Below are 23096 nucleotides of genomic sequence, written 5' to 3'. Positions count from 1 at the left end.
TGTGTGTGTTTTTTTTTAACCTTTTGAGTGTGCCAGATTTACCATGACCGACTTTGAACTTATCAATGTTTCAATATCAAGAAGGGTTTACACTACTTTACTGAAATAACAGCAGTACATTTCTAGTGGATAATATGCTAACCTCTTGGTTAAATAGGAATCTGTGTAAAAGCTGGTATTTGTGTTTGGCAGCATTATACTTATCCTGCATGACTTGCAGTAGGGCCTATCCGTGTTTTGCCACTTGTCTACCAAGGTATGTTAACGTCATGGTATATAAGCGGTTAAGCGCTCTGTCACACCGGTGCGACTTGTCATGCCATTGGACAGATCTGAATCGTATGACAAGTGGCACCTTATTTTTGGCAATATAACTGTTTAAATTGGTGTGATGCTGACTTTGCAGTGCTGCACTAATTTAAAAAAGAAGTTCCTGCACTATTTTTGCAGATTTTAGGTGTGACTTGCATAGACATCTGTGCATGAAATTGCACAGATATCAGCCAAGTTGCACCTGAAGTTTTACTGAAATGCAGCTTTAAAATGTGCAATTTCAAAGTCTGATTTGGTGTGACCAAGGGCTAAGTCAAGCAAGCGTGGTACTGGCTTTAAAGTGTAAGTAAACCCCACTATCAATTTCAGCCAAGGAAGCTGCCATCTTGGCCTCTGTTTAATCTATAACTGCCATGATGCTGCACATGTGATCAGTTATGACACCAGCCATTGGATGGTTTGACAGTTTGGTTGAGAGCACAACCAATGGGAGTGTTACATTTCTGGCACATGCTGGAAATTAAACCTGTAACTTCCTTTTCTTGGAAGTACATCACGGGACACGGAGGTCCCTCCCCTCTTGGAATATTTTTATAAAAGGGAAGGGACCCCCCTGTGTCCCGTGATGTTCCAAGAAAAGGATTTTACAGGTAAGCCGTTATAAAAATACTAATTTCTTTTTCGTACATCATGGGATACAGAACCCTATAGAAATTACTATATGGGACGTCCCAAAGCAATGCCATCTGAGGGGAGGAAGACACAAAGTGAGCAAACCGCCGTCAGACGTGAGGACCTATACCGCTGCCTGCAGAACACTGCGCCTAAAGGTGGCATCCTCTTGCTGACCTACATCCACCTGGTAGAAATTTGAATGTATGCACTGATGACCATTTTGTGGTTTTGCAAATCTGATCCACAGAGGCTTTATGATGCACTGCCCTGGTAGAGTGCACTCCAGGACAAAAAGGCAGAATCTTCCCCTTTTTAAATCATAAGACTGAGCAATAACCTGACAAATCCACCTAGCAATGTTCGATTTTTGATGCTGCCTGCCCTCTTCTGGCAACACAAACAGCGTCGGTTAAAAATGAACTGCCCTTACTACATCCAGAGAATGTAATAACTCCTCATCTGCAGAACATGGTTCTGAAAAAAACAAAAACAAAGGTAGGGAAACATCCTGGTTCATATGAAAAACCTGACACTACCTTAGGAAAAAGGGGTTGGGTGAGGACGCATCCTCACCTTGTCCCTATGAAAATCAAGTATGGCTCTTTACAGGAAAAGCAGCCAATCCTGACACTTTGCGGAGGTTACCGCAACTAAGAATACCCATTTCTTTGCCAAAAGAAGCAAAGAAATAGTGTATTGGCTCAAAGGGCTGTCGTTGCAAACCCAACAGAACTAAATTCAGATGGGCACAAGGGTGACTTGACTGGCGGACTTATCCCTTGTATAAAGGCCCGAACCAAAAAAATGCGAAGCGACCTTTGGGAAAAAAAAATACTGCCAAGGCCGAGATCTGACCCTTGACCGTACTCAAGGCCAGCCTCAGTTCTACCCCAAACTGTAGAAAGGCAACAATTCTATCTAGGACATATTTTCGAGGGTGCCAACCTTTGGTTTCACACCAGGAGGCATAGGCCCTCCAGACCCTATAATAAATGGTCCTAGAGGCTGGCTTTCTAGTATTAATCAGGGTAGTAATCACTGAACCTGAAAGCCCTCGATTCTTTAGGATGTGGGTTTCAACCCCCCACACCATCGAATTCAGTGACTGAGGTAGGATGGAAAACCACCCCCTGTGACAGCAGGTCTGGACGAGATGAAAGAGTCCATGAAACCCCTACTGCCATCCTCATGTTGCGTACACACGATCGTTTTTCGGCATTAAAAAAACATAGTTTTTCAGCATGTCCAAAAAACAATGTTTTTCCAACTTCATCATTAAAAACGATGTTGCCCACACACCATCGTTTTTGAAAAATTATGAACAAAGCGTGGTGACGTACAACACGTACGACGGCACTCTAAAGGGAAAGTTCTATTCACCTTTGGGCTGCTTTTAGCTGATTTCTTGTTAGTAAAAGACTATTCACACTTTTTTGTCTGTTACAGCGTGATGAATGTGCTTACTCCATTATGAATGGTCGTTTTACCTGAACGAGTGCTCCCATCTCATAACTTGCTTCTGGGCATGCGTGGGTTTAAAACGTTGTTTTTGCCCACACACGATCATTTTTTACAACCCGAAAAACAAAATTTTTTAAAACTACGTTAAAAAATGCAGCACGTTCAAAAAATTTTTTTGTCGTTTTTTAGAAGCCGAAAAACGATGTGAAGTCCACACACGATAATTTTAAATGTTTTTAAAAACGTCGGTTTTTTTTTCATGCCGAAAAACGATTGTGTGTACGCGGCATTACGATCTCTGCATACCAGGGCCACGCCGGAGCTACTAGGATTACTGGCTTCCCTTCCTCCTTGATCCTACGAAGAGGCCGTGGTAGCAGCTGAACTGGGGGGGAATGCATAAATCAGTGAAAACTGATCTCACGGGGTCACTAATGCATCTGACCTGAGTGTGAGATGATCCCTTGTTCTTGACACAAAGCTGTCCAACTTCTTGTTGCAACTGAATGCCAACAGATCTACTTATGAGGTCCCCCAGCTCTGGCATATGGCCAGAAAAACCTTGGGAGGTGTGGACCATACTCCCGGGAACAACTGTTGGCTGGGATGAAGACTATGGAAAGGCAAGAAACATGTTCCTCTGCTCAAGCCAGAATATTTCACCTCCCTCTGGTGCCCCCTTGGTGATTGACTATACCACTGTCAGACTGTATCCTGACGGAACAATTTCATAACCTGAAACGTCCAGGCCATTCAGCCAAACGTATTGCCCGAATCTCTAGGACGTAGATGGGCAAGGTTTTCTCGGACTCTGCTCATTTACCTTGGACAGTGGTCTCTCCTAGAACTGCTCCCCAGCCCATAGGCTGGCATCCGTTGTTACCCCCTTTCAGGTAACCGGAATGAAGGATTTTTCTTTCTGTAAATTCTTGGTTATCGACCACCAACTGAGACTCTGGCACATTTTTGGGGCCAGATTCATTTGATAATCCAAAACTTGGGCTTCTTGTTCCAAGCAGACAGAATACTGTATTGTAACAGTCTTGAATGAAACTGGGCATAGGGAAGATGGTGACTTCATTTGAAGCAAATTCCCTAGCAACCTAATGCAAGGGCGAATGGAAGGACCCTTGCTTGCCCTGACCACCTGGTCCAGCTCTCTTGTAGCTTTGATTTTAGCCTGGGACAAAAACACTCTTTCCTGGGCTGTATATATGATCAAGCCCAAAACTCCAGTCTTTTACTGGTTGTATGGAAGATTTCTCCAGGTTGAGAATTCAACCTAGGTGTTTCAGATACCCAGCCGGTCTGGACACCCCCTGGTTTAACCGTGCTACTGACTGATATACCAGTAGCAGGTCGTCTAGGTATGCCATTACTGCTATACCCTAACCACTTAGTGTTGCTAGTACTGGGGCCAAAACTTTTGTTAATACCCAGGGAGCAGTGGCTAACACGTAAGGCAAGGCCACGAACTGAAAGTGGCGCTGTTCCACCGCAAAACGTAGAAACTACTGATAAGTGGGTAAAATTGGTAGATGTAGATATGCATCTTTGATATCTATTGATGCTAGAACTTCTCCTTGTAGGGTGGATACGACTGACCCCATGTGGAAAGAGCGGATATTTAGAAAGCGAATCAGATCTACAAAAGGATCTGACATCTCCAATCGGTTTCAGTACCGTGAAGAGATTAGAATAACCACACCCCCTGCTCTTCTGAGTGGGTCTCTATGATTCCCTGAAACATCAATCGGTCCAGTGCCAGAAATAAAGACCTTCTATTCATTAGGTCTTTGGGGAGTCGCCTAGGGCTACCACAGAAATGACCCATCTGTCAAGGATCTCTTCTTGGCAAGTCCCTAAAAACCACAGAAGTCTTGGAATTCTGATTTGTAGGCTTCTGCCCTCAGGCACTTCTGCAGTCCTAGGCAAACACATAGGAAAATAGTTCCAGAAAAAAACAAACAGGTACACACGTATACAGCTTTAATGTATGCAGCATTTGTTAAAGCAATATGCCTCTATGGAAGAGTGCGTTCCTGGTTTTAGCATGAGACCATACAAATATGTTTTTAGGCAAAATATGAAAAGTGTGTGCTGTACATACGCATTCATGTAGCGCGTGTGCCATGAAACAAGCATCTTTGCAAAGCAAGTATGCGTTTGAGACGTGTTATGCAACATGTATCTATGCGATCCTGATGAATCATGTATATGTATATTTAAGTAAACATGTCTCATTATGCAACCTTATGCGATCTTTGGGCCGATCATGCATCCTTATGCGATCCAGCATTTTTATGTGATCGAGCACCTTTAAGTGATCAAGCCTTTCTGCATGATCATGCGACTAAGCATCTTTATACAAACATAAATCTTTATGTGATTGTGTATCCTTATGCGATCAAAAAATAAACATGTTTTGCGTTTTTTTTTTTACATAAACATGCATTTTGTACACCCATGATCATGTATCTTTATGCAAACATGTAAACTGGTAAAAACAGTTATCTTCAGCAACTGTTTGTTTCAGCATCTGTGCCCTTTAGCAAAAGTGCGTTTTAGCAGCAACTATGCAATCCAGCAGCAACTGTATGATCCAGCAACACTGTATTTCAGCATCTGTGCATATTATCAACTGCGATTTTAGCAGTAGAATGCAAGCTTTAGGTAGGTGATACCATATGTGGGATCTGAACCCATGGCCTCAGTTTTTCAAGGTAGAAGAGCAGACCTCCAGGATACTGGGCCTTTGCTTAGCAACTTTGCGATCTAGCAAGTTTGTAAGCAAGCACCTGCTCAACTGCAGTTTGGTCCTATAGTTTAGACCTGTAGTAAACCAAGCACATATGCACTACGCTCATGCATTTCAAACATGTATTATAAAAACATGCAATAAATCTGCAAGCACGTATATTATGCTGTTCCTGCCCACAAGCAGATAATGACACTTTTAAAGTGAACTCCTAATCATCCAGGGGTGTATCTACTACTTACAGTTGTACATGCCCCTTGGATAGACAGAAAATATGCAGCATGTAATCATGACTTGGCTTCAACCGTTCCCAAGCCAGTACTCACGGCCCACTGCTCTGTCTCCAAGGCCTATCCGACCTGTCAGCACATGGTAATGGCTGCCATTCCTCTTCCTGCCTACAACAAACAATAGGCTAGAGTTTGAGCAAATCTGCACTCTCTAGAGCAGTGTTTCTCAACTCCAGTCCTCGGGGCGCACCAACAGGTCATGTTTTCAGGATTTCCCTCAGATGAAATGGCTGTGGTAATTACTAAGCCAGTGAAACTGATTAAATCACCTGTGCAAAATAATGGAAAGACTGAAAACATGACCTGTTGGGGCGCCTCGAGGACTGGAGTTGAGAAACACTGCTCTAGAGGCTGGGGAAAAACAGCAGCCTGCATGAGCAAGAATACAAGCATGATAAAACAACACACTTCTCCCAGTGGCCACCGGGAAAACAGACATACAGATCACTCTCTTTTAATAGAGAAACTGCAAAAAAAAAAAAAAATGCAGACTCACCATTCCTCGCTGCAGGGCACTGCTGGAATATCACAGCGACCCAATCTTCACCCATCGCGGCAGGTTGGTGTCATGCCAGACCTTTAAGGACGGGTCCCCTCTGAACGTAGGGTCCACTGCCTTGGACCTTTTTGGCGCCCTGGTATAGAAATTTGACCAAGGTGCTGGATCCCAGCTCTCCTAAGAAAAGCATTACAGACAAAACCTTGTTTTTCCGTACCGAGGCTCGGGTACCACCCACTTTAGCCTTTCTTTTGGCTCTTTGAATGGATCCGATAGCGTAGCCCCCTGACACTGTTCAGGCCATCTATGGAGCACATCATTAACCGTGACCAACACCTTAGACACTGGTGAAAAAACTGAGGTACTCCCTGTATGGGAGGGGTTATATTGGGAGGAGACTTCCTGTCTTGATTATGCCAGTGTCCATCACCTGAAGGTGGGCATATAACCCATATAGTAATTACTATGGTGCTCCCGTGATGTACGAAAAAGAAAAAAAAAAATTGAGTGGCTCTAGAGCTGTATCTGGTGTTTGAAGTATAAGCGTCATGGAGGAAATAAATAAATCTATCTATAGAAGGATATAGATATTTTGGATAGAGTGGGTGAGGGTTAGACCCTGTCTAGGACACAGAGGTCCCTCCCCTCTTATAAAAATATCCCAATAAGAGGGAAGGGACCCCCTTTGTCCTGTGATGTACTTCCAAGAAAAGGATTTTACAGGCAAGTCGTTATAAAAATCCTATTTTCTTTTTCGTACATCATGGGATACAGAGCACCATAGTAATTACTATATGGGACATCCCAAAGCAATGCCATCTGAGGGGAGGAAGACACAAAATAAGCAAACCGCCGTCAGACGTGAGGACCTATACAGCAAATCACCTGATAAGGTTTTAACCATTCTCTACTGTATCAAAGATAGGAAAAATTTAAATCTACTTGCCACAAGAATGCACTTTTACTCTTCCCTGCCCCCCTTTTTAAAGTGGAACCATAGAGATGTGGTGTCCAGGAACTCCTGCACAGACATGTTCTTCTGGGGTTCAAATTTCAGCTGTTTGATTTGGCCATGCTGAAAAAACATCACTCCAGCAAATACACAAGAGTTCATTCATCTTGCAGATGCTGAAAATGTACACTGCGCTGCATGTACACAGATCGATGAACAGTGCAGTTAAATTTTAATGCAGAAGAAATGTCCTATGTCTTTTACATGGGCCTTGTTAGTGCATTAAATTCAGGTAATTAAGAAATGTTAAATTGCAATAGTTGTCTGTTACAATGGGGTAAGGATTGCTAGACAGACCCAAAAGAGGGCATATTTTGTTCAGCTGGTGATACCCGCCTGGCACTGTGTCCCAAAGACCTGAATAGAGGCCATGGTTACGGGGCAGTGATGAAATATTTCAGTTTAAAATCCTAATTCAAAAAAGGTGTGTGTGGTAAGCAGCATGCTGATTGCCTACTACCTGCTGGCCAGCTGTGAGGACCATGTGAAAGAGGCATTTATTGAAAGGGGTTGTAAAGGATTTTTTTTCCCCCTAAATAGCTTCCTTTAGGGCCGAAACAACTAATCGATTAATTTTATAATCGATTCGTTGTCGATTAATCGATTGCAATTTTCATAATCGGCCAGTAACATAATGGGGTTAAATTAAACAATTTGAAATTAATACCGTGCTGTATCTTGAATGTGAGAGAATGACGCAGCCAACACAGTAAAAAGACCAAATTTGCAACAAAGAATAATAGAAAAAAGTGCAGTGCTAAATAATGATAAAATATCTATTGACTGATAACAAAATAATAAACGTTTAATGTAGACAACACCATATGTGTTCTCCAAGTGAAAGGAACATATAGCAAAAATAAATGTGCACACAAAGTCCGTGGGACATTCCAAATGTTAGGTGAATAGACCCATTCCAAAGTGACTATATGATGAAGGTTGATAGAAGATCCACCACCGTATATTAAGAGGCTTACCAGAAAGGTTGGACCCAGATAAACATGCACTCTCTGGGTCAATTGATCCACAAAAGGTATCACCCAATCGATATTGTAGATATGCAGGGAAGAAAGAAAAAACAGGGGCACACATAGCGTAATTCTGTTTACACAGCAGAGAGTGGGAGGCAGCACAGTTCTGGACAGAGGGGTTAAAAAAAAACTACAATTAGCCCTTTATAGTACAAAAAAGAAAATCGCTACTGTAAATATTACTTTCACTGTCCCACAGTAAAAAAATTAACCCCTTACAGTAGCAATTGTTTGCTCTTTTTGTGCTTATTTTTGTTTTTTTAACCCCATTATGTCACTAAACATCTCAGGCCTGGGTTCACACCTCTGTTTTTTGGTGCTTTTTGCAGAAACACTACAGTACATTTACATGTTTTCCTATGAGACACGTTCACATCCATGATTTTTTTTTTCAGCTGCTGCGTATTTGGAAAGGGCAAGGACTTTTTTTTTTATGCAAAATGGTGCTATTTTGTTTTGTTTTGGTTCAATATACTTCAATGGAGAAGCTGCAGAAAAGCATGTAATGTGTTTTTGCGGCAATTTGTGTTTTGTAATCTGCCCAAATTTTTTTAAAAATGCTGATTTTTTTTTTAAGGCTATTATCCGATTAATCGAAACAATAATCGGCCAACTAATCGATTATGAAAATAATCGTTAGTTGCAGCCCTAGCTTCCTTTACCTTAGTGCAGTCCTCCTTCACTTACCTCATCCTTCAATTTTGCTTTTAAATGTCCTTATTTCTTCTGAGAAATCCTCACTTCCTGTTCTTCTGTCTGTAACACTCCTGCTCGCCCCCTCAAGAGGCTTTCTCCACACCAGGGAGAAAGCCTCGCATTACGGTGTTGTTACAGACAGGTAGAACAGGAAGTGCACATTTCTCAGAAGAAATAAGCCATTTAGGGAAAAAAAAAAGTTTCCTTTACAACCCCTTTAAGGAGGGATGTTGTTTGTGAATTGACCGTTAGTTGCGCATGCAATAAAATTCATCTGATGCGTATGGTAATGAAGCAAATAATGCACGATACTAAAAATACTGCATATCTTATTTTGTCTGAGGATAGTCTCCTTCCTCCTAAGCATCCCAAATACATTTCTCTTCACTGTTTGGATGTGGTAAGGGTTTTTCTGACAGCCATGGTCTCTATTAGAAAAAGAGGATCTGTTTTTGTATTGGAAACTGGGTCTTGTCAAGGACATCCTGCTTCCAAGTCCACTATTGCTAGGTAGAGAAGGTAATGCAATGTGAGGGCTATGCTCTCCTGGCACCTCTACAAGCTCACTCCCACAGATCGGTGTTGTTTCTTAGGATTACTGACATTAAGCTTCTGTTGCCCGGTTTTGTATGGCTACCACTTTCTGTTACATTCATACAATCTAAATATTCTACCAGGTGAACATCCAGACCACTGCAGACAAAAGGTTCTTTCACAAACCGAGTTGAGTCTGTTCGTAATGTGCGATTTTATTGTTGCCCACCCCTCTTATTAATTTCTTGACGATGTCCCATGTCTGCGAGTAACTAACCTCTGTTCTGTACTATACCATACAGATAAAATACATTTTGACTTGCCTGTAAATTTCAGATTTGTATAGTACGGATCACAGGCCACCTGCCAGTCTGTTTCTGTTTTATTATGCTTTGCTTACTAAAAAAAAAAGTGGGGTAGGACTGGGAAAAAAAAAAAAATCGAGTTGCGAGGGCAATTCGATTCAGATTTTGACCAAATCGATTTTTTTTCCATAGGACCGGCGCTCCGGGGACTAGGCCAAAGCTGCGGCCTCGCCTAAAAAATCCTGCCTGCAGCTCGCCGCTATCCTAGAAAAAGGCCACAAGGCTGTTCATTGGATCGCGGCGAGCAGGATTTTTTTTTTTTTAGGAGAGTCTGCAGCCTTTTGCCAGGATCACGGCAGACTAGGTCGAAGGAGCGCTCTCGCCTAAAAACTTAGGACCGGCGCAGTGTCCGTCAGGAAAATAAAACTCGATTTGAATAGTGAATGAAGTTTTTTTTTTTTTTAAATCGCAGATTTTTGTTGGGGCCAAAATCGCCCAGCTCTAATAGGGGATATGTCTAAACCATTTGCCAGTGTCTAAGCACTGAACTAGATAGCAGCCTATAACCCAGGGTCTATGCCTATATAGCCTGTGACCTGGAGTGTATTTCAAGATACAGAATTACAGCTAACTCATAAATATGTTTTTGGTGTTGGGTTTAGATATTCTTTAAGTATACATGCACAGTTTGTGTTGAAACTTCATGTAACATGTAATGAAGTCTAAGAGCAGCACCTTTTATGTAATTCAAATGTAGATGGTGCTGCGCAGTCAATATGTGAATACATGCGACAAGTGCACTACAAATGAATGTACATATCAATATAGCATAAATCTCACGTGCACCAATGTAGACAAGTGCCGGTAGTGGCTAAGAAATAAAATAAATGTATATGTAATTCACTTGTGTGATCTGTTCTCCTTTAACTGCCGGGTGTTTAAATAATAATAATAAAAAAAAGTGCTTCCACCAATCAGCTCGGTGCTCATAGACCACTCGCATATAAAAGAGCCTAGAAGTAAAGTTACAGCAATACGGTCTGGTTAGCCTTTTGGCTATAGGGTCTTAGCTCCTAAGATGTCGCTGGCCTCATACATCCATATGTTAAGGTAAAACAAATATAATGCCTCCCATAGTGTACAATGTTTAAAAAGCTTTAATTTATTAAAGATTAAAATATGCGCTTACATCAAAATCTAATTAAAAGCACATTCGTCACACCACGTGACTTCCTCAGGGGAGCCAGATTGGTTGTCCATGTACAGGAAGTATGAAAAATGATATTTTTGTTGAAGCCACTATTCAGTTTATATTGCGGGGACCCAGGTTGCCAGGCTCCATACTACATCGTGGAAGGCTAAGGAAGCTCTGTGTGAGAAAGGTGAGCTAGGGAAGCTCAGGCAGGGAATACAAGAGGGACACCACAGGGCCGATCACCCCAGTAAGTACCTACACCCCACACTGCTTCCAGGGAGGGAGAAAAAAAAAAAAAAAAGAAGAGGAGGTGGGGGACAACTACTTCCCAGTACAGCCAAGAGTGTTGGTAAGGCTCCCATGACAGAGCATCTACTCCACTGAAGTACCGTCAGGCAGGATAACAAACTCTGGCCCCCAGTCATAGGTGTCCCCATGAGACGTTTAACGCTCTGAACGCCTGGGTCCAGGATGAGGCTGTCATTGTCTACCCAGCGCATAGTTAAAAAGGTCTGCATGTGCTTTTTGTCAAACTGGGGTGACCTTTAGAAAATCTCAGCAGGAAAAAAATCCCAGCAAAAAGGCTATAGAACCACAGGCCCCAGCAGGGAAACAAGTGCTTACTCCTGAACACTTGGTAAAAGAACTTGCTTGCCAAAGCAGAGAAGGGGGGCTTTATACCAGAGGGGACTGCCCATAGGCAGTGCTGTGTTCCTTTGTACCCAGAATCCTACGCCTGTAGCAGGTGCTCCAAAACCCTATGGTCAATAGCACTTTGAGAGTCCTTTCACGCGAGCGGACTAAATCAGACCCTCCATTGTCTTCTATGGAGCAAGAGCGTGCAGAGTCCTCTTTGCATAGGCAGAGCGGACACAGATCAGCCATCCACCTGCTCAGCAGACAGATTCCCCACTAAGCAGACAGAAACCACCCTGTGTGGAAGGGGCCTTACAATTACTTGAAATGACCCATCAGAATTACTGTCTCACAACATGTGTAGGCATCAGTGCCACATCAAGTGCACAGTTTTCTCCTAGCAAATGTATGCATAATGGCTACCAATTTACCATAAACCATTTTGTTACTGTATACTAGGCTGAAATATTCTTACAAAAATTTACAATAATACAGGTAAACTCACAAAACTGCATACCAGGCTGAAATATGCTTGCAAAAATGTGCCATAGTACAGGTAGACTCATTAAAACAAAACAAAAAATTATGATTTGTAAAAATTGTTTTTTTTTTCTGGCACATAAAAAACAAAAAAACTTTACATATAAAGCTCTTGTGATACAGTTTACATTCACAAAAAGGCATCGTCTATGGTACATGTGCGTCTTGCAAAAGCCTTCAATCAGACCTGTTAAATTTGTGGAATTAAGGCAGCTCTAGGGAGCTATAAACCATTTTCAAACACAGAAAAATCAAATGCCCATCTAAGCAAGTTAGTGCTCTCAGGAGCACGTAAGCAGAATTGTCCTGCTTTGGTGTCACATTTTGGCAGAACATTTTTAACAATTAACAGCTTCACACTGTGGTCTCAGATGGTAGAATCAGTCATAAAATATGATAAAATACTGCTTTGTCTAGAGAAAATTACATTCCATTGTAAGCAGGTCCACCGCCTCCTTCTGGTACAACCCAATTAATATTCTGACTTGGATCTTTAATGTCACATGTCTTGCAGTGGACACAGTTCTGAGCATTGATCTGCAACCGTGAACCTTCACCTGATTCAAGCGGGACAAATTCATAAACACCTGTAAAAAGAAATAAAGATTATTTGCCAAGCTGTACATTTTGATAGTAACTCCTAAACCTCAACAAAAATCCCACAACTTCAGAGTACTGTACCCCCGCACATTATGATTTATAACGGCTTGCTTAGCCAGTTATGGACCAATTCCTGCACATTTACGTTGGCAGAATGGCACGGCTGGGCAAAGTAATGTGTGTGTTAGGGGTGCTGAATATAATCGTTGCATCGCGATTCGGGGGGCATCGATGCATGTGACCCCATTAATCGATGTCAAGTGACGTCATCCCAACTTGACCCGCCCCTCCCGGGAGAGCGCTCCGAGCGTGTCTAATAAAATACCAGTTTTGTAATACATGCTGTTATAATCCATTAAGTGGCCACTGCTGCATGTGCTTTTTAAAATATAGTGTTTTTATACCTGCATTTCTGTCTGTATATTCCTCTCATGTGACTGTTCGCTCCGGCCCGCCTTTCACCTCCCACATCTCGTCTGACGTCAGCCCCGTCCGTCTCTCTTCTGATCTGATAGCTAGCTACAGTACAGTCGGTGGGCGGGGCTGAGAACTCCCACTGACGTCCCACTGACGTCAGGAAAGAGGCGAACGAGAGGAGAGAGGCGGGTCGGACAGAGTCACATGTGCGGAATATACAGAGTATGCACAGACAGAAATGCAGGTATGAAACACTATTTTTATTTATTTTTTTAAATATACAGACACACAACTGTCCCACAATCCAGCGACGTGGCCACCCGAACCCTCCATTCTGTCCACGGCGCTGGCAATACTACTGTGGGCATCCGGTTGTGACAGCCTGCAGCTTCACAGCCAGGTGCGCATGTCTCACTGCGCTGTCCTGCATAGCCGGGCAATCTTTTGGGACCTGTGATGTGTCTCAGAAGATTGCAGGGAGGAAGGGCAGAAATGAGAGCGCGTCGGTAGTCGTGATGCATTGCGGAATCGAATCGTTGATGTGTGTGTGTGTGTGTGTGTGTGTATATATTTGTGTGTGTAATAAAAAAAAAAAAAAAAATTATATATTACACAAATTATATATATATATATATATATATATATATATATATATATATATATATATATATATATATATATATATATATATATATATATATATATATATATATATACAGGGCTCAAAATTTGAAGTCACGAGCCACTAGCCAGGCCTTGAAAGTTACTCGCCACCAGTTGCCCCACCCAACCCCTCCCCTGCCCCGCCCCTAAGTCTGCCCCTAAACACACCCTCATAAACGATCTCATTAAATTACATTGTTAAATGTTTTATGCAGAATGAAGTTACAAAAATAAATATTAACAACAATATTACATTACACAGCCCTTATACCTCTGGACCCTTTACATTACACAGCACCCTGCACCCCTTTACATTACACAGCACCCTGCACCTCTGGACCCCTTTACATTACACAGCCATTGTACCTCTGGACCCCTTTACATTACACTGCACCTCTGGACCCCTTTACATTACACAGCCATTGTACCTCTGGACCCCTTTACATTACACAGCACCCTGCACCTCTGGACCCTTTACATTACATGGCACCTTGTACCTCTGGACCCCTTTACATTACACAGCACCCTGCACCTCTAGATGCCTGTATGTTACACAGACACCCCCCTTAACAGTTCTGGGCCCCCTACATGTTACACAGACCCCCCTACAGTGCAGACCCCCTCCCTACAGTGCAGACCCCCTCCCTACAGTGCAGACCCCCGCTACGGTGAAGACCCCCCAACAATACAGACCTCCCTTCCTACAATACAGACCCCCCCTTCCTACCATACAGACCCCCCCTTCCTACCATACAGACCCCCCCTTCCTACCATACAGACCCCTCCCTTCCTACCATACATACCACCTCTACAGTACAGACCCCCCTACAGTACAGACCCCTTCTACGATGAAGACCCCCCTACAATACAGACCCCCCCTTCCTACAATACAGACCCTCCCTTCCTAACATACAGACCCCCCCTTCCTACCATACAGACCCTCCCCCCCCGGTACAGTACAGACCCCCCCTACAGTACAGACCCCCGATACGGTGAAGACCCCCCCCCCTACAATACAGACCCCCCTTCCTACCATACAGACCCCCTCTACAGTACAGACCCCCGCTACAGTACAGACCCCCTTCCTACAATACAGACCCCCCCTTCCTACCATACTGACCCCCCCCCTTCCTACCATACTGACCCCCCCCTTCCTACCATTCAGACCCCCCCCTTCCTACCATTCAGACCCCCCCCTTCCTACCATTCAGACCCCCCCCTTCCTACCATACAGACCCGAGACCCCCCCCCATTCAGACCTATAACGTACCTGGCTCGGAACACACACCGCAGACAGAGAGCCAGAGGTAGTGGCTTGGGGGGGGGGGGATGCGAGTCGGCACATCTGTGACTGGCGCAACAATCCCCTTCTCTCACGGCTCTGATCAGTCTCGGGCAGCGGCTGTCAGCCGAGCAGAGAAGCCGCCTCCCCCTCCTCCTGCATGCAGAGCACTGTATAGACATAAAGGGGGAGGCGGCTTCTCTGCTGACAGCCGCTGTCCGAGACTGAGACAAGAGAGAAGGGGATCGTTGCGACGGTCTCAGATGTGCCGACTGGCTCGGGTACAGCTCGCAACCCCGCCCCCCCCCCCCCCCCGCAAAGCCACTACCTGCTCCGCTCGGGCTCTCAATTACAGATGTAGTCTATCATCGGCGCAATGTTAAACCCGCGGCGGCGCTGTCTTTTTTCATTTGGGGGGGGGGGTTAGCCGGCCTGACACCCCCCAGTGTGTGGCACCTGGAGCGGCATGCCCCCCCCGCACCCCCTGGAGGGTGGGGGGAAGTTGCGGTATCGATCAGGGAATCCCCCTCTGGCCGCTCTGATGTCATTTAAAAAAGAAAAAAAAAAGCCTGCACTGCTTCAGTCAGAAAGCTGTCAGACTGGTCCACCCCTGCTCCTCACTCGCACTGCACATAAATTCCCTCGCCAAATGCGAGGAGGCGAGTGCAATTTTGAGGGCTGTGTATATATATATATATATATATATATATATATATATATATATATATATATATATATATATATATATATGTGTGTATATATATATATATATTACACATATACACACACACACACACACACACACATATATACACACACACACACACATATACACACACACACACACATACATATACATACATATACATACACACACACACACCACTTTAAAATTCCCACCGCGTGGGCGTGCGTGATGTCTGCCAGTGTCGCGCGATCAGGTCATAGAGCTGCAGAACATGGAGAGGCAAATGTAAACGAGCATCTCCCCGTTCTGCCTAGTGACACTGTCACCGATCGTCTGCTCCCTCTCATCGGAAGTAGCGATCAGTGACGTGTCACTCGTAGCCACACCCCCTAACAGTTAGAATCACTCCCTAGGACACACTTAACCCCTTCAGCGCCACCTAGTGGTTAACCCCTTCACTGCCAGTGTCATTTTCACAGTAATCAGTGCATTTTTATAGCACCAATTTCTGTAAAAATGACAACGGTCCCAAAAATATGTAGAAGAATACGTATCGGCCTGGGGGATATTTATTACAGCAAAAAAAAAAAAAAAAAGATTTTTTTTCTAAATTGACGCTCTATTTTTGTTTATAGCGCAAAAATTAAAAACCGCAGAGGTGATCAAGTACTACCAAAATAAATCTCCATTAGTGGGAAAAAAAAAAGAATGTCAATTTTGTTTGGGAGCCACGTCTCATGACCGCGCAATTGTTAAAGTGACGCAGTGCCGGGGCTTAAGTGGTTAGAAATCCCTTAAAATTCATTTCTTTCTGGTCTATTGAGAAACAGGAAACGTATCCTTTTAATTCATCTGCATATTATATTATCTTGCAATAGCCGCAAAGGCTTTCAGTACGGCCGGGTGGGCAGAGCCCCACACAGCCATGTTTTTTCCAATTGTGACAGTGAGCATGGGGAGAAGATCCCCTGCTTGCTGTCACAACAGGGGACCAGGGCTTCTGCAACTAACAGTCTTACACCCTAAATATGGGTGTAACATGTTACAAAACGTGAAATTATCTTTTAACCTTTGGGTTATACTACCAGCTACAGGAGTACTGGACACTACAAATAAATAAAAAAAAAAAAAAAAAAAAAAATGCGGCCAACCCAGTATACCCCTTCTTAATAAAGTTTATTGTGTCCAAGCAGAATGGATGTCTTTTCTTTAGCTCTGCTCGGAAATAAATCAAACCCAATTGTCTGTTAGCCTTTGCAGGCATTTGGACAATTTGCATTTTCGATGCTTCTCCTTGGTTTCTCACTTGCAACCTTTCTGTGTCACTGCAAAGAATCACAGATCTCCATGTAGCCCTCTCGGTATTCTGGGTTTCATGCCCCAGTCCCTGTGGTAGAATAGCTTCAGGGTAAATGCTTAAGTGTCGCGCTCAGGCTACCAAGGTCCGATTATTTGGATGCTGCTAGTTAGTGAGGGTACAGGCTAAGGAAAGGTCTGTCCAGACGCAAAGCTACAGCCTGGCCATTGCACACCTCTCCCGGCCTGAGTGGTTAGCAGGTAAAAGCAGCCTCAGCTTGATTCATCCAATTCCAACATGTTTCGCCCTGCCCTTGGGACTTAATCATGGCAATGCATGATTAAGCCCCAAGGGCGGAGTGAAACATGCTGGTATTGTGATCTGGATGAATTGAGCCAAGTCTGCTTTTTACCTGCTAACCACTCAGGCCAGGTGAGGTGTGCATCGGCCAGAATAGATTTAGGGGTTTTACTCCAACCTGTTTATGGTTCCCAACCCAAAAGAGCTCAGATATTCTTAATGTAATCCACCAAGTCAGTCATCTCCTCCCTTCATCATCAAGGACGTGTACATACATGTCCCTATTTTCCCCAGCGCACCAGGATTTCCTATGCTTTTCTGTGAGTTCTCTAAACTTTGAGCTCATGGCCCAGATATAATACTTATATATAAGTATGAGGTGCTCAGTAATTTTTTTTTGTCTGAATGCATATATACTGTGGTGGTAAAAAAGGCAGTTTTCTGGCAGAGACGCCCACAGTGTGCACATATGCTCAGCATCTTGCAAACTGCCTCTCCTGGGATGAGGCAAATGGAAAGCTTTTGCTTAAGCAAGCCAATACTGGACTTTTAAAACAATTTTTATGACAGGGACAAGTGTTAGGGATTTTTTTATTTTTTTTCCCTGATGAGGCTTAGGCTGAGTGTAGTTGCTCTATAAACACAACATTTTCTTTTTTACAAGCTCCTTACCTGCAGGACAATATCTCTGCTCTGGGCCATCATATAAAGCTAAATTCCTATTCACAGGTACACTGTCATCTCGTAGTGTCAAGTGTGCTGGTTGATTGTGCTCATGATTAGTACCGCTCAGAGCCACAGATGACAGCAGGTCAAAACTTATTTTACCGTCAGGTTTAGGGTACTCAATAGGTGTGCAATCCTTAGCTGGCTTTAGCTGATTAGAATCCAAACCTGGTGAGAAATTGAACAGTATTATGTCAGAATAATAGACACGTGCAAGGAAATTATTACTGTAGAACTTAAAGTAAAAGAGCTTTCTGGAGCAATAAAGAAAACCTGTGAATGAAATGTAGGGGCTCTCATTGCCAACTTCCCCTTAAGACTACTTAGTTACCTGGCTGTCTCTGGAGTCAATAATTTCTTAATCATTGACCTGGGCTAAGCATGAAGAATAGAAGGTCAGACTGAAGTCAAACCTTCTGATCTTCATACTTGTTCCTGGTCAGCGCTGAAGACACAAGATCAAAATGACAGCCAAGCAACTAGTATTTTCAGATGAGAACAGCAACGGCAGCCTCCTTAGTCTCTCAAAACAGTTTTGCCAAGCTAACTGAAGTTAGGTTTCTGCAGACAGTAGATAAATGTAGACATTGTGAGCAAAATATGGAGGCTGCCATCACAGAATTCTCCTTCTGAAGTTGCTACCTTGGCTGTGCTGCTAATCCTCCACCTTCAATACCTAAAACCGCTGATCCAGAACAACAATGCACATGAAGACTGTGGACATTTCTCTGACTATCCTGATCTGCATACTTTTGCATCAGCATTTCAGAAAGTATAAAAAGCTAGTTGATAAACAAAACCGTAACTAGCATTTTCAAAAAAGGAGGTGGTCAGCAGTGAAGTCATTTTATTCATGACAGGTAAAGCTTGGAAAAAAAAAAAAAAATCTAAATAATTTTACCTTTATGTTTAAGCGTCCAAGGCTCTTTCCCTCTAAATATCCAGTAGAAAATGCCAGTGTAGACCATGCCTCCATACAATCCAAAAACAGTGTGGCAGGAAGGTCTAATATTTCTCACCGAGTAGAGCTCCTTCCAGATCCACGACTTCCTTAGGTTCTCCTCATAATCTGGAGCACTGAGCCCTAAATCACAACAATAAAAGCAAATACATAGCTATTTCTAGAGTTTGTAGCACAGCCCCACAAATGCATTTTATTAATTAAGTTAGACTTAAAAAAGATCAAAGATCCTCTATAGCTATCATATGGGGAAAGTCTATTCATACTTTTCTACAAAAACAAAACCCAGGAACACAGTACCCATTTACGCCCATCCTAAAGCTGCACTGGTGACAGTTTTATAGAAGACAAATATGTTAAACTGCACTTACTTTGCTAAAATAAGCCCAATGTACAAAAAGGACAATTTTCTGGGTTGGGAGTTATATACAGTCAATTAAGCCTGTCAAACCTATGCAGGCAGTCCCCGGTAACAAACAAGATGGGGTCTGTAGGTTTGTTCTGAAATGTAATCTGTAAGTCGGAACAGGTACATTTTTTAAGTGTAGCTCCAGTCAAAAAAACTATTTTTAAGCTTTATGGATAGAATAGGGCTCCTATTCAGAAGATTTCACCTCACTTTCTGTCCCAATGACAATTAGATTGGGTTGTGGAAACAAGCCTTGATGATAAAGCATCAGTAGAGGTACCTTTTTCCCATAGCAACTCTTACAGGAGTTAAATTTCCCTTCCCAGTGGTAGATTTCCTTCACTTCCTGTTGTCTCCCTCCGTTTGTAAGTAGGAGTTGTTTGTAAGTTGGATGTTTGCAACTAGGGGACCGTCTGTATAGCAAATGATCTCAGTCTTCATCATGTAAATGAACATTAGCTGGCAAATTATCTCCTACAGGTCCTGAATCTCTTGTTTTTCTGTCTGCCTAATCTCTTCATTCTGTCCAGCCTGTATCTAATCATGGACATTTCTTTGGAACAAGCCCAGGTTTTAAAAACATTTTAACAACTAAACAAATGCAAAAACCAATGGCTAAGTGGTTAGCACTTCCGCCTAAAAGTAATAGAGTCGTCAGTCCGATGCTCTCCCCGTGTCTATGTGGGTTTCCTCCCACACTCCAAAGACATGCTGGCAGGTTAATTGGCTCCTGTCCAAATTAGCCCTAGTATGTGTATGTACGAATGTGAGTTAGGGACCTTAGATTGTAAGCTCCTTGATGGCAGGGACTGATTTGATTGCATATTATATATATAATATATATATATATATATATATATATATATATATATATATATATATATATATATATATATATATATATATATATATATATATATATATATATATATATAAAAGGTACTTATATAGCGCTGTCAATTTACACAGCGCTTTTACAATGTACATTCACATCAGTCCCTACCCTCAAGGAGCCAGAGGAAACCCACGCAGGCACAGGGAGAACATGCAAACTCCAGGCAGGTAGTGTTGTGGTCGGGATTCGAACCAGCAACCCTTTTTACTGCTAGGCAAGAGTGCCAACTGCTACACCACTGTGCTGCCCATATACACACACACACTTAATAAGTAAATAAAGTCCTGGTGTGCTTGGTACAAATCAAAGGGTTTCAACAAACAGCCATAAAATATCAAAGGCTGCAGAATGCAACAAGCTGATCTCCAGCTTTTGTTGCAACAAATTTCCTCACCAAAATGTGCAGTATAAACTGTATGTAGGTGAATACAAAGCCTCCTTTGATTGGCTGAGACAAAAAGGCGGGCAGATGTCACAATCTGATTCAGCCAAGGAGAACTTTGTAGTGCTTGGTAGAATACAAAGCTGCTAATGAATGGCTGAGCACTGCTCAGACCGACGCCATTCTGTTCTGGGTGTGAGACGGGAAGTTCTTGTCTCGCATTTGGAGCACAGTACTGTATGTAGCCACAATTACATTTACACAGTACACACCCTGCGGCCGCATACGCTGGTGAGGGAAATAGCTGCCCAAACAAACTATTTAAACTGAAACTATAGCTGGAGATCAGCTTTAACATTATGCTACACACTTTGGTGAAGATTAGGCAAGGACCAGTACTAAATAAACAGGAAAATAATGTAATAAACAGTTAAAAGTATAGAGTTTTCAAACCTTGAGTACCCGACTGGAGGTTTTCATCTGTTAGATGTTTAAAGATGGATTCTGCAGCCAGCATACCACTCTTCATTGCTGTATGAGTACCTTTAATCTTCGGTACATTCATGAACCCAGGACTGCAACCAATCAACACACCACCAGGGAATGTCAGCTTTGGCAAAGACTAGAAATAAAAAGCAGATATGTGCCTGAAACGCAGAGTTTATTTCTCTCATGAGCTTTATCCGTGTCCACCAATGCAGCGCCTCTGCCCTGCCCACCAATGCAGTGCCTCTGCCCTGCCCACCAATGCAGCGCCTCTGCCCTGCCCACCAATGCAGCGCCTCTGCCCTGCCCGTGTCCACCAATGCAGCCTCTGCCCTGCCCGTGTCCACCAATGCAGCCTCTGCAGGGGAAGAGGGGGCGGGGGGGGGGGGGGGAATTGCCAGCCGGGTGATCAGAGCAACGAGAACGTCACAGCTTTCAGTTCAATATGTTCCCGCCGCTCGCCGTCACATACAGCCCCGCCTCCTGACTGGGGAACTTTGATATCCGTCACCCGTCCCAGGATTGGACGGGTGAGCTGTCTATCAAGAAGTCCCCGCATAAGGAGGAAGGGCTGTATGTGACAGCAAATGCGGGGAAAACGCGGCAATTGAAATGAAAGTTGTGATGTTCCTCTGAGCTCTAATATCATCTGGCTGCCTTCTCTCCTCCCCTGCGTGAACGGCTTCCATACAACCCCACATGCCAGGAGGTCCCGCCCCCCCAGGCAGCCTACAAATTCCCCTCGCAAAATGCGAGCAAGCTAGTGGAATTTTTGAGGGCTGGTAAAAATACTTCTGAGAAAAGTGAGGATGTCTGCGCTGTGAAATATTACTACTGAGTGGAGGGAAGAAAAGGGAGGGGAAGGGGTGAACTGGGTCCGTGGGCCTGGGGAATGAAAGGATGTACAGACACAGTAGAAGTGCAACCTAAAAACGGTGATTAAATAAGTACAGTCCTAGGCTGAACTGTATAAACAATAAGCATAGTGAAAATTCTTCAGTGAAAAAAACAAACATAAAAGAGTCCCGGATTAAAATCAAACAAGAGAAAAACCAAAGTTCCAAATAAAGCTGATGCAAAAGTGGATGGGTGAATGATCGGAGGTGAAAAGTTCCAAAACCAGATGGGTGGAAGTGTGCAGATCAATCAAATCCAAAAACGTGCAACCCACACCGTTAGTGATCCTAGCAGCTTACCTCCCGGCTGTCACTCAAAGCCAGATTAGTTACCAGTGCTCCAGCCTCCCATTGGATAGATATCTTCCCGTTAGTTCTCAATGATCGGCCATACATGTGGGAGATATAATAGAGATACTGTAGCGTTGTCCTGCTGCCACAAATAAAGGGGGGCTCTGCAAATGGGTAAGTGAGGATCCCCTGATGAAGTCACGTGATGCGACGAACACGTGTCGGGACTTTGAGCACTGATCGGGAGCAGCACCTGACGGACGGTAGAGGAGCGCGGCGCTCGTGGTTATGTGACCGCCATTAGACTGTCCCATGTGAGTTTTATCGATGGTTTTTATGTATTTTTATTAAAACTTTGTTGTACGGAATTATGCGATGTGCCCCCTTTTCTTCTCCCTCCCCTGCCCTTTCTATTTTCGCATGAGCGGTCGGCTCTATGGATGCTGAGGGGATAGAGTTGTGGCAGTGAGAAGCTAGGGTGACGAGCTTGGCACTCGTGGAGATAGGCACTCCTTTCCTACATACTGTGTAAGTTGTGTAAGTCTACATTCACTTACCCATTTGCAGAGCCCCCCTTTTCTCTTGTTTGAATTAATCCGGGACTCTTTTATATGTTTGTTTTTTTCACTGAAGAATTTTCACTGTGCTTATTGTTTATACAGTTCAGCCTAGGACTGTACTTATTTAATCACCGTTTTTAGGTTGCACTTCTACTTGTCTGTACATCCTTTCATTCCCCAGGCCCACGGACCCAGTTCACCCCTTCCCCTCCCCTCCCCTCCCTTTTCTTCCCTCCACTTTGTAGTAATATTTCACAGCGCAGACATCATCACTTTTCTCGTATTATTACCTTTGTCTTTATAGGACAGACTCCCTTTTGTTTGCTGCAGTGTCCACA

General features: G+C 43.4%; 1 protein-coding gene across 1 annotated transcript in view; it reads right to left on the bottom strand.

Annotated features, from left to right (window-relative positions):
• Nucleotides 1-10673: 10673 nt before the first annotated feature.
• Nucleotides 10674-23096, bottom strand: part of ETFDH (electron transfer flavoprotein dehydrogenase) — a 47551-nt gene continuing 35128 nt past the window's right edge. Inside the window, exons 10-13 of the mRNA XM_040332348.1 lie at nucleotides 20979-21147; nucleotides 18780-18962; nucleotides 17825-18046; nucleotides 10674-12492 (exon numbers count right to left, since the gene is read on the bottom strand). Of these exons, the coding sequence (XP_040188282.1) occupies nucleotides 12329-12492; nucleotides 17825-18046; nucleotides 18780-18962; nucleotides 20979-21147 (738 nt within the window). The 3' untranslated portion in view covers nucleotides 10674-12328. The remainder of the gene's footprint in view (nucleotides 12493-17824; nucleotides 18047-18779; nucleotides 18963-20978; nucleotides 21148-23096) is intronic.

This window comes from Rana temporaria, chromosome 1 (assembly GCF_905171775.1).
Source record: "Rana temporaria chromosome 1, aRanTem1.1, whole genome shotgun sequence".
NCBI lineage: Eukaryota > Metazoa > Chordata > Amphibia > Anura > Ranidae > Rana > Rana temporaria.
Note: the sequence above shows the minus strand (reverse complement) of the source record. Positions and strands in the feature narration are given on the sequence as shown.